Source organism: Mytilus galloprovincialis, chromosome 11, assembly GCF_965363235.1.
Source record: "Mytilus galloprovincialis chromosome 11, xbMytGall1.hap1.1, whole genome shotgun sequence".
Taxonomy (NCBI): Eukaryota; Metazoa; Mollusca; class Bivalvia; order Mytilida; family Mytilidae; genus Mytilus; species Mytilus galloprovincialis.
Genome location: NC_134848.1, coordinates 39994909 through 40007730, shown reverse-complemented (window position 1 = coordinate 40007730; position 12822 = coordinate 39994909). Strand labels below are relative to the sequence as shown.

The following is a 12822-nucleotide window of genomic DNA, read 5'->3' as shown; positions in this document are numbered from 1 at the left end:
TTTTTTCATTGGTACATTTTGTAATCATACAACATCTTTTATTCTATATACCCATTCATTGGACTTTAAATAAACTGCTGTTTTATTTTTAACAACTGTCTGCTGTCATTTTGTTGTAAGGGTAATTAGTTTTCTGTCTCATAGACGAATTGCCTACATAAAATGTACAACAAACATACCGAACTCAACGGTCAATGCAGGCGCGGATTCAGAGGGGGGTTCCGGGGGTTGGAACCCCCCCTTTTTTTTGGACGATCAATGCATTTGAATGGGGACATGTAATTGGAACCCCCCCCCCCTTTTTGTCCTGGGTTAGGAACCCCCCCCCCCCTTTTTGTCCTGGGTTAGGAACCCCCCCTTTTTTTAAATGGTTGGATCCGCCCCTGCAATTCATAAAGGGGAAAGTTCATAAACACTTACATGGTACAGGCATTTTCCAAGGAAAGTGTGTGGTTGGAACTAATTTTAAAGCTATCTAAACTTCACAATTGTGTCAAAAAATAGATAGATATACAGTATATAACATTTGGATTGTTTCATTTTTAAAGTTGTTTTTTTTTTGCTTTTAAAAATTACAAGCTTTTTAAATCTTTTGTACTCTAGCATCACTGAAGAAAAATAATTATGATGTATCGAATAACAAATATGGTACAGTAACCATGGTACCGTTTGTGTTATTTTAAAACTAATAGCTCCTTTCTTGATTAAATAAATATCACGGTTACTTGTAATGACCTTTGGTCATTGGTCATCATATCTCTTTTCAATTTCAGGTTGAGGATAACAGACTATACAGGATGCACATTCCAGGTGAACACATTCTATCATCTGACATGGTGAGAGGAAGGAGTATATTTGGTACAAGCAAATTATTCAAAGGGAGATATGTCATTGTCCCATGTACGGAAAAGACAGGAGAACATGGACCATTTATGTTGAGATTATATACAAGTAGTAAAGCTAGTGGAAGGTACTTATCATTTAATTATTCGAAAACTTATTGGCCAGTGTTATTATCATAATTTTGTAATAGAGCACACCTGCCCAGTGATGTTATCGACAGTATTATGTTATCGAGCACTCCCGTTTATTGATATAAGCATGACCAGTTATCTAACACTGCTGGTGAGTGATATATCCGCATGTTATATATCAAGCACTACTTACAATTTGTTTAAGGGTTACTTTGTTAACGAAATTATCTCGCGAGAGATAGTGTAATATAAAATTGAGAATGGAAATGGGGAATGTGTCAAAGAGACAACAACCTGACCAAATAAAAAACAACAGCAGAGGGTCACCAACAGGTCTTCAATGAAGCGAGAAATTCCCGCACCCGCAGGCGTCCTTCAGCTGGCCCCTTAACAAATATATACTAGTCCAGTGATAATGAACGGCATACTAATTTCCAAATTGTATGGTTAAAGAAATCCGGTTTTAAGAAAAGGCAAGTACTTGAATAGTGTACATATCGAACTTCATTTTCCTACTTCAAAGATGTTCTCGTCCTTGAATGTGAATGAAACATTTTCCATTTGACATAATGCAAACAACGTTCAACTAAGCATTTATTTTTCTTATTTCATCTGCCTTTTTCAAGGCATTTTTATCCATATAATTGTCTCCTAAATTTGTAATAAAATGAGATCATATTTTGTTTTCTAATATATAATTTGATTTTACTTAATGCTTCTAGTGGATGGTAAGTAATACATTTCATAGTCATTGTCTATCTATCTTGACATACTGTGGATCCATTTATTATCGTTTTTACCAATTTTCACGGATTGAGGAAAACTTGCATTTTCGTAGATATTTGATTTCGTTGTTTTGCTCAATATTGCTAATTTGTAATGCAGTGATTTTATTTGAATTCGGGATTCCTCTGTTAACACTAGGTGAATGAAAATTGGTATCTAATGAATAACAATGAATCTACAGTACTCTCATCACGAAATTAGAATGAAACTCCTTTAGACATGGGACTATGTTTCACTATTGTTTCCGTTAAATCTCTGTGGGGACTTCAAAAGCATGACTCTTTATTCTAAACAAAATACTGGAGCATCCAATTAATTTGAACGAACACAGTTCAAAGAGGGACGTAAGATACCACAGATAGAAAATAAACCTACAACGCCATTGTTAAAAAAAAGACAAACAGACAATAGTACAAAAGACACAACATAAAAAAATAAAGACTAAGCAACACGAAAGATGTTCATTACAGCAAGGTTGAATAAGACGATGCAAGTTGGTATGCGTATGTATTATAAAATGTGCTTTAACATGTGACTTCCTTTGTCATTATTCACATATATTCTACTGCACAATTGAAAAGGGGTCTGATGGTTTGGACGAACTTAATGTTAAACTGTTTTAAGGTCTTCCATAAAAATTTGTATCAAGACTCATTTAGGTCATTTTCTTCCCTTTTGGTGTTTTCTTCTCCCTTGGTGTTGAAAAATACTTCGTACAGATAATTTATCAAGTTTTCCATATATCATCTGAATATAAAATATTTTTTTAAAATTCAATTTACATTTCATTACCATTTGTCTAGGGAATTAACAAAGGAAGGACCAACGAAGACATGCCCTTGTTCAAAACTCCCATTAATAGTAACAACATTGACGGTCAAGAAATTGGAAGGAGTCACAAAACCTGCAGGATCAAAGGTCAAAAGTAAGTAATATTTAAACTTATGTGTTAGTATTTTGATAGGAATCATATATACATTTTTTGTCAATGCTACACATATATGATTAACATGATTAAAGGCTGAATTAAACAAAAAATGCATTTCAGTTTCTGACCACAAGTTTAGATTACCAATAAAATTGAGAATGGAAATGGGGAATGTGCCAGAGAGACAACAACCCGACCATAGAGCAGACAACAGCAGAAGGTCACCAACAGATCTTCAATGAGGCGAGAAATTCCCGCACCCGGAGTCGTCCTTCATCTGGCCCCTAAACAAATATGTACTAGTTCAGTGATAATGAACGCCATACTAAACTCCAAATTGTACACAAGAAACTAAACTTAAAAATAATACAAGACTAACAAAGGCAAGAAGCTCCTGATTTGGGACAGGCGCAAAATTGTGGCGGGTTTAAACATGTTTGTGAGATCTCAACCCTCCCCTATACCTCTAGCTAATGTAGAAAAGTAAATATCTGTATATGATGGTCTGGATAGAGAACAAAAAGTAAAATCACAAAAATACTGAACTCAGAGGAAAATCAATTCGGAAAGTCCATAATCACATGGCAAATTCAAATAACAAAACGCATCAAAAACGAATGGACAAGAACTGTCATATTCCTGACTTGGTACAGGCATTTTCAAATTTAGAAAATGGTGGATTGAACCTGGTTTTATAGCTAGCTAAACCTCTCACTTGTATGCAAAATGTGCAGAATAGAGAAAAATAGGTTAAAGAAAATAATGAATAGAGAATAATCATAAAAATGATGTTGTTAGATATAAATAATAGACAATAATAGCGAAAAAAGATAAAAGGATATTATCACTGGGGTAAAGCTGATGACCGTAACTGCATTTACGGTCATCCCAAGATGTCGGATGAAAAATTAGGTCAGTTTCTGTATTGTCTGTTAAAGTGTTTCTATATCATTTTCTTTACAAATCATACATTGAAACGATGTAACTTTATAAAAGAATCACTCGGAAATCACTAATTACTTCTGAGAAATGTGCATGAAACGGGAAATTCGATTTGAAAAAATCGCCAAGATGACCGTAAATCACAATCGAGATGACCGTAACAGAATCAGCGATTCATAACAAGGGTGACCGTAACTGCTTTTAAGATGACTGTAATTTGTAAATGATGACCGTAACTTTTAAAGGATGACCCTCAATTCTAAGAAATATCCGTATTTATATAACTATCTTTTTGTATCAAATGATTAATCGTGTTGGTATACACATATTAATATGAGAGTTTTATCCTATAGGTAGAAGAAAATAAGACGTGCTTCAAATGCAAAGATTACCATATGTATCTTTTTTACAGTAGAGGGTTTAATTTTTAAAATGTATTTGCCAAAAGACATGCAAATGAACAGGAAGGGAAAACATGCTACAAAAGCGCGATAAAATGACACCTTACAAGCATAATGAAAAAAATGCGGTGCACAGCCTTCAACTGCTCGACAAAAGATTTTTGTTTGTTTCTGGGATTCCTTTTAATGACATATAATAAATACACATTTTTAAAAATTGCATGTACACCCATTGATATTATATCGTCTTTCATTTTGTCGTGCAAATAAAATAACAGAAATATTTTGAAAATATCATTCGAATAAACTAGTGAAGGTGAGCTCCAGCAAAGTAGATCCTTAAAATAGTATTGTACGAAAAGCGGATCACAAGGCGGAACGTTGTCAATTTGTATATATACAGAAATGTTAGTCATACAGTCAGGATATTACTTCTTCAAAATTATCTCCCCATTACGCCAGTTCATGCTCACAATCGTAGAAATGGAAGCCATTGTAGGGATGACGCTCTGCCAATTTTGCTCTTGAAAACTGATAAATTTATTCACATAGCACCATTACGATCGATCGTTATATGTCAGTTATATTTTAAAAGACAAATGTATCTTCTAGCTAATGAGCATTAGTTAATGATCTTGTCTGCATTGATTCAACTTAAAAATATTGTCTGTTCGGATGTCAGATGGAATTTTTGAAAATTCTGAAGCATTTAAAAAAATTCTAATTAAATATTTCGTGGAAGGGCAGACTAAACATTTTCAGTGGTTGAAGATTATAAACCCTAGTTAAAACACACAAGAAAATCATATTTTTTCGAAGATATCCATTTTCATCATCCAAATTAAAAGACTGTCGTCAAGTACTTTTAGAAAAAAATAGCTAATCGAACACACCTACTTTGTTTTTGTGATTCATTAGATAGGTATCTCACTTGACCTATATATTTCATCTTTTCGTACTGTCATTTTTTTACGTTATAAAGTCAACCTGTAGCTTTGATATATAATAATGATAGAATCTTAAGAGAGATGCTATATAAAATACTCTTGCTTTGTACGTTTTAAAGACAAAATATACACCCCAAACATGCCCTAACATAAAAAGGTGCACTCGATTTTTCTCTTTTCGATACAATCGTTACCTGTTTTGGGGAATTTTTTCTTGATTCACATAATGGAATGGCAGACACGAAAATTTCTGAACTAAAAAATTGATATGTTCTCCGTCCGTGATAAAAAAAAAATCGGAGGTTATGCATTTTCTACATCCAACTTATAGATACTATATATAAAAAAGAAGATGTGGTATTATTGCCAATGAGACAACTATCCAGAAAAGACCAAAATGACACAAACATTTACAACTATAGGTAACCGTAAGGCCTTCAACAATGAGCAAAGCCCATACCGCATAGTCAGCTATAAAAGGCCCCGATAAGAACCATGTCGTCGACTTGATATCTTATTGTTTTGCATTACTATGTAATAGATACATTGAAAACTTATGCAAATGGTGTTTTTAAAATAAGAAAATTGTCGTTTTATTTGTTTCTATTAACTTTTTAAAATTTTGAAACTATATCAAACATTACAGTTAACATTTATCGCTTTCTCGATAAACACAGAGCTTCGATTCTTTTGTTCTATTTCAAAAGTGTTTCCGCCTTCATATATCAAGACAAATTAAGATTTTAATCTGCTTCCTCTGGAACCATACACATGGGCTCGATTACCAAATATTCGTATGTATTATTAATGTTTTTAATGCTCCATTTATTGGCATTATGTTTTTCTGGTCTGTGCGTACGTTCGTCCGTTCGTCTGTTTGTTTGTCCGTTTGTCCAGCTTCAAGTTAAATAAAATTGAAACTTGGTACACATTTTCCCTATGGTATGATCTTTTTAATTCTAATGCCAAATTACAGTTTTATCCCATTTTCATAGTCCACTAAACATAGAAAATGATAGTGTAGATGAGGCATCCGTGTACTAGAGACACATTCATGTTTCTTCAAATTTTCGTCGTATCGCTGTCAATTTGTGTTAAAATTTTAACGTCGATATCAATAAATATTTCATGGTTTACGAGAAATATGCAATTTACTATCATTGTTATAAATCCTGAATATGGCCAATTATATTATAGTTTAAAAAAAGAAATTTATGAAACATATTTTTATCCGCTAACAAAGCCCCTATTGAGATCGACAAACTCAACAAAAAAGCTTTGAATACAATACGGATATTTCTTAGAATTGATGGTCATCCTATAAAAGTTACGGTCGTCCTATATAAATTACAGTCAGTCTTTACAAATCACGGTCATCCTTGTTTTATGTTACGGTCATCTTGAAAATATTTTGATTATGATTTACGGTCATCTTAACGATTTTTTCAAATCGAATTTCCCGTTTCATGCACATTTCTCGGAAGTAATTAGTGATTTTCGAGTGATTCTTTTATAAATTTACATCGTTTCAATGTATGATTTGTAAAGAAAATGATATAGAAACACTTTAACAGACAATACAGAAACTGACCTAATTTTTCATCCGACATCTTGGGATGACCGTGAATGCAGTTACGGTCATCAGCTTTACCCCAGTGATTATAGGATTAAACGCCATATGGTGTATATAAACTGGACCAAGTCAATTACAGACATGTTTTATGGGTGACTTGGTCCAGTTTATACACCAAAACATTCCTTCAAAAAGGACATTAAACCTGATAATTCTTTAAAATTGGAGATAAGGAAATTATCTTTCCATCTCGTAACATCTATCACACAAAAATTGTATGTTACATTCATTGAATAGACCTGGCGCAGGAATATATTTGTTGTTAAACGCACAAATATGTACTCCATGAAATGTGATTTTTGATCAAATATAAACTACAAACACTGTTTTATTCTTCAAACAAAATTTTTATGTTTATTAATTTATTCAACGATTAACGCGAATTGAAAATAACGTCAATCGAAATTGTTTTATTATCGCCGCCATCTTGTTTATATTGTTTACGAAAAGAAATTCGTCGTCTATCGAAAAATAAACAACGGCAAGAACAACTTCCGGAAGTCCTCTCGACTGATCATATTAACTCATTTCGTAATATGCAAATCATTTAAGAATTATAGATAAATATCAAAAACATGTAAGAATTATAGATACATTTGTACATAGCAAAAACATTAAAGAATATAGAAATTAGGTACAAACCCTCGTATATGATATTAAATTACGTAATTTACAAGTAAAACATTAATTGTAAACACATATTTATTTAAACGTTTACCAAAATAATATAATTTAGAAAAACAAATGCTCCCTTATGATACTGATTGATTTGCTTACTCATTTGTAGCTTTTGATCCCAAAGTAGTTGTGCGCTGTGAAGGAGAGAAGGTAGTATCTAGAGTGGTAAAGGAAGACCAAGGCGGTAAACGTGTTAACACAGCTGACGCAGAGTTCGACTTTAAAGTTACATTTTACCGTAAAAAGCCTGATGAGCCGATCACTATTGAGGTAGGTAGCATGACAAAAAAAAAGTGAGAAAAAAGAACACTTTCGGATAGTTTTTGGTGTGTGTTTACCCTTGTAAATCAATTTAGCAGTGATTTATTTCACGACTTTCTAAATTTATTGTGTTTTTTTTTTATGGGGATATTCATGTTTTTAAACACTTCTCAACGAATTTTATTCATGTTTTAATAGTTTTTTGGACAGTGAGTGAAAGACACACGATATCTGGATTACAGATTGGGGTAAAGATCGTGTTCTTTATTTTCCTCTTGTTTTATTAATATTTCAATGCTATATTTACATTTAGTGTAAATAACAAATACGCATTTTTCAGGTAATTAATACTAACAGCTTCGTAGATGATTTCTGTAGTGAAGCACGAGTTACCGAACATGGCGGCGAAGACGGAAAAGACGTAAAATGTCAAGTTTATGGAAAAGGGAAAGAAAAAGATATGGAAAGACCCGGAATTGTGCACGTCTTTGTAAAATCAAGTCATGATCTTCAATTTCTGTGAACATTATCTTACTTTTACACATCAAGTATTATCAAAATGTACTTACCTCGAAGGCATTTTCATTTTAACAATTTATATTGCGTTTAAAATATCATTGAAAGTGTATTGTTTGTTTAAATATCCAGGCATGTAGCTGTGAGTTTTTCTTCTCCGCCACTAGTATTGATTTTTACTAGACAGAGATTAAATACTTAATATTTCATGTTGCTAGCTTAAAAATGATATATTGGTTATTTTCATATTAAGCCGTAATTTTTGTAGAAGTCATTGGTTTTTTGTGCATTCAGTATCATTTAAGCGGTAAGAGGTTAACAACCCGAAGTATAATACAATCTGAATGTGATTTTGAATAAGAAAATACCATTTCAATGGTATATTTAAATGCAATGTTAATAACAACTACATACACATACGTTATAGAGTAGTACCATTCGCATGAACGATTTTCAGTCAAGGTTTTTAAATGAACATGGTTTCCCTTTTCTTTCAATCTTTGCGAAGTTAATAAGATTTGAACCTCCTTCATTCGAATCAAAATTTGTTATGATAAACATACTGTATAGCTCTTTTGATGATGGTAGTAGTCTTAAGGATGTTTGCTCCTCCATTTTTTTTTCTTCATTTTTTGACAGATTTTCGGAATCCTCTGGTTTTATCCATGTATTGTCATTAAAAACATGCATATCAACAGTATTTTGGATATATTGTTCTTTAAACTCGACACTTCATCACTAAAGTATTGACAAGTTTTGTCAACCCAAAAGAAATAATTATGTCACATACATAATAGACACTTTTAAGAAAGCCTTGTATCAATTTCTGATGTTTTTCTTTCTGCTCGATTATTTTAACAAAGCATATCTGTGATAATTATTATATATGTCTCATCTTTTTGTTCTAATCACGTGATAAATGTATATGAAGTATGTTATTTTGCTTTTTCATATTTGTTAATCTATCCTTATTAACAGTGATGCTTTAAATCGGTCATTTGCAATAAAAGAAACTGTCGCTAAAAAGAAGACAAAATAATTGGTCAAGTTTTCATATATAAGTTTGTTTTTTTTTTTTGGGGGGGGGGTAAATTCTTTTACTCAATTGACAGAGTCAGACTATTTGAAGATATTGTTGCTGGATTTTCACATTTTCTTCTAAACCCTAAAATATAATGAACAAAGCAGATCTGTGATACATATTCTATCTCTCATTTTTAAGTTTCAATCACGATTTTGTGATATTATTAATAAGATTTATACATGTATATATGATTAAGTATGAATTGTACACCGAAAACATACAGAAGAATGATTTATAAATTATTGGAGTTACATGCTTATTCCTTTATATAGATCTTGTTATGAAACAATATGCACCATTGTAAAACGTTGTGATACAATTTGAGATTGTATGAGAGTTATAATTATTATCAAGTTATTTAGAGATTTTTTTTTGTATAAACAATAATACTGTAAGAGGAAAGTGTTATCTCTTGCTGAAATCCTTTCAGGAGAATAGTTTTCGACTTTAGCATTTAAGCTGGCTAAACACTACTTTATGTTTATGTTGTAGTAAACCTATTTTCCACCAAAAATGCCACATATTATTCAAAATGGGGTAAAGGATTTCATGTCATTTCGTTTCGTTACATAACTTGTTGTTTTTATACATGGACCGTTATCTCAATTGAAAGGAGAACTAGATTTCCTTATGGAATACAACAAATGGAAGTTTTTAACGACCTTGACTGGCTATACAGCCCTTGCACTGTCGGGTAATACACTTATATTGTCTTTAACTTTTTCCTGTGGCATGAGCGAGGTTACCGCAATGAAAGCCTTAGTTTTCTCTGTGAACCAAATCCGTCCATTTCGATTTTTATCTTTTTTAAATGTTATTGTATATAAAATTGTTTGTTGAAATATATATATAGTTTATTTATTTTGTTTTAATTCTTTGAAAAAGAATAGTTATTTGTACATATTTAATTGAATAGTAGAAGTAAGTCTATTCGTGATAAGGGATTTTTTGTCGAAAACATGTACTACACTTGGCTCCCTGCTTCCATTATCAACACAGATTTTGATGATAGAATTTGACTAAATTAATATTGGGGTCTATATCACTATTATACTACATTGGTTGATAATAATAGAAAAACAAATAGTAAATTTTGTTTACTTTTAGCAAAAGTTGCAATTGCTTTTCGACAATCATTTCATTGTTTCAAAATCTAATAAATTCTGTTTTCAAAAGCGAACATGAAAACATCGTCATAATTAACTTATAATAGATCAATAGCAAGAGTTTACTTTATTTTGATAAGCAAACAACAAAATTACCCATAAATCACCATACTCTTATACTTATTTAACTTTTTGAGATTTTCCGTATTGCAGTCAAAAGATTGAGGCAAATCTTCAATGATGAATGTGTTTTGTTATGTGTTTAATACTATATATTTTATATTGTGTCTTTGAACATTTCTATTTTGTTTTCTGAATAAAACTTTCTTACATAAGGCTGATTTTTTACAATGTCGAGAGAGGGCAGAACTGAATATCCCTGCAGATAAAAACAGTAATCTCAGGGTTGATTTGTTAGTTGTCTTTACAATGACATGTGTGTAGATACAGGAATATGTGGTATAAGTGCCAATGAGACAACTCTCATCTTTCATTTTCGTAGTAACGAATTTTCGTTAATGTCTCAATTCGTATTTTTTACTAAATAGATATAGGAAGATGTGAGTGCAATAAGACAACTCTCCATCCACGTAACAATTTATAAAAGTAAATCATTATAGGTTGAGGTACTGTCTTCAACACGGAGCCTTTGCTCACATCAAACAACAAGCTATAAAGGGCCCCAACAAATTACTAGTGTTAAACCAATCAAACGGGACAAGTAATGGTCTAATCTGTATGAGAAACCAGAAACACTTATGAACCACAAACAATTAAACAAGAACTAACGAACATCAGATTCGTGACTTAGTACAGTAGCACACAATTGCAGTGGGATTAAAAATTTTAATGGCACAAAACGGTCTCCCTCATCTGAAACAATAGTGAACATTTATCAATACTGACTAATAATTGAATTGGACAGACGTGTTATGATTGTAAATGAACCATCTTTCCAACTGAATTTCAACTGAAGTTGATTCGAGCAATTATAAGCATCCGTAAGGACGCATACAATGAGAAAAAAATACCATATATGTGAAAATTATAAACGAAATACCAATATGAGATACAACAACACACAACCCTTAAACATGGAAAACACAGATACACACATTCATAACGCAGAGAATACATGTATCAGAGTAAATGGCGCAACCCGTCACAAGAAAAGACATACAACAAATGCAATTTTTGGAAAGAAATGTCTCTTTAGTTATGCTCGATTCCAAAGTATTTGAAAATCTTTTTTTCTTTTTTTTTTCAAAAATTGAAAAGCTGATAAAATCAAATCATTCAAATATGACAAAATCTATAGCAACAGATAGCACGTTTAATTGTTATTGAATTATTGATTGATTGTTGCTTCAGTGAGATGAATAGGATAAAAAAAAAATCATCTAGACATATGCATACTTTGAGACGTGAAACCTGCAAATGGTTGTCTTATGTATGTTTTTGTTGACAATTTGATTTTGAACATTATTATATCATTGAACACACTTTTTACTAAATGTTGTCAGAAGTGTAGAAATGTATGATGAAATATAAATATAATATGAGAAATGTAGATTTGTGGCAGCTACAGACATTCAGTTAAAAGTTATAATCCAGGTAACGATCTATACAAACACTCAAAAAAGTTAATAATGTTTGGTTATTAGGTAAATAGTTACCACATTTGTAATCAAATCGCATTGTTTTTGTTACAATGAAAATTGACATATAAACTATTCAAACATATCAGAAATAATGTACCGTGTCTAACTGATTTGGAGCAGTATCATCGCATGAACAGAATTTGTGACAAAAGCGGGTCATACCAAAAAAAATAAAAAAGAACAGCCAAAACCTGACAAAGTATAGCTTGCTTGAAAGGAATATGTTACTTCATCTAAGAAACCGCATACTAAATATCATTGATCCACCAAAAGTGTTTTTCAGACCACTTAAAGCATTCCTTTTCTTAACATATTGTTTTTGTCGTCTAGTATGTACACAGCATGCACAGTGCGCATAAGTCTCCCTACAATGATTTTGTCGCAAGCAAGATAGCAATTACTATAGTGAATGTTTTCCGTGACATCAATACCTAATTGAAACAACGTTCATTTTAAAATAAAAGACACACAATGCTAAATATTTCAATATCAGGTAGGGAGAAGGTTTTATCGTCTGATCAGAAATCCAGAAAAGGTACTGCATGAATCATGTAATATGTAGAAAGGAATTTTACCAAAATGCTTCCACTTTTTCATTCTCACCTGATCTCCTTTATTCAGCCGTAAAACAACAGCATTCATACCGTTGTTGTATTGGAGTGCTTTTCGAGCATCGGCATATATCATCATTTTCATGGTTTTTTTTCACATATAGCGCGATTTCCAATGCTGATTTGTGTTTGGTCAATATCGATGAATAAAACACATACGTTCCCGGTAATGACACTGAAATTCCATTTGACGGATTGCTTTGGTTTAATAGTACTCTTGCAAATTTAATTGTCGCGTCAGGCTGTATGTTTGGAATCAGTGATGATACTTGTACTGAAAAGGCAATATCGTGG

At 32.0% G+C, this 12822-nt stretch overlaps 1 protein-coding gene across 3 annotated transcripts in view; it reads left to right on the top strand.

Annotated features, from left to right (window-relative positions):
- LOC143052175 (calpain-5-like) overlaps positions 1–10591 on the top strand; it is a 151596-nt gene extending 141005 nt beyond the window's left edge. For all 3 annotated transcript variants that reach the window (XM_076225133.1, XM_076225132.1, XM_076225131.1), the window contains exons 9-12: positions 774–970; positions 2564–2685; positions 7399–7559; positions 7891–10591. In XM_076225133.1, the coding sequence (XP_076081248.1) occupies positions 774–970; positions 2564–2685; positions 7399–7559; positions 7891–8073 (663 nt within the window). In that variant the 3' untranslated portion in view covers positions 8074–10591. The remainder of the gene's footprint in view (positions 1–773; positions 971–2563; positions 2686–7398; positions 7560–7890) is intronic.
- The last annotated feature ends 2231 nt before the right edge of the window (positions 10592–12822 follow it).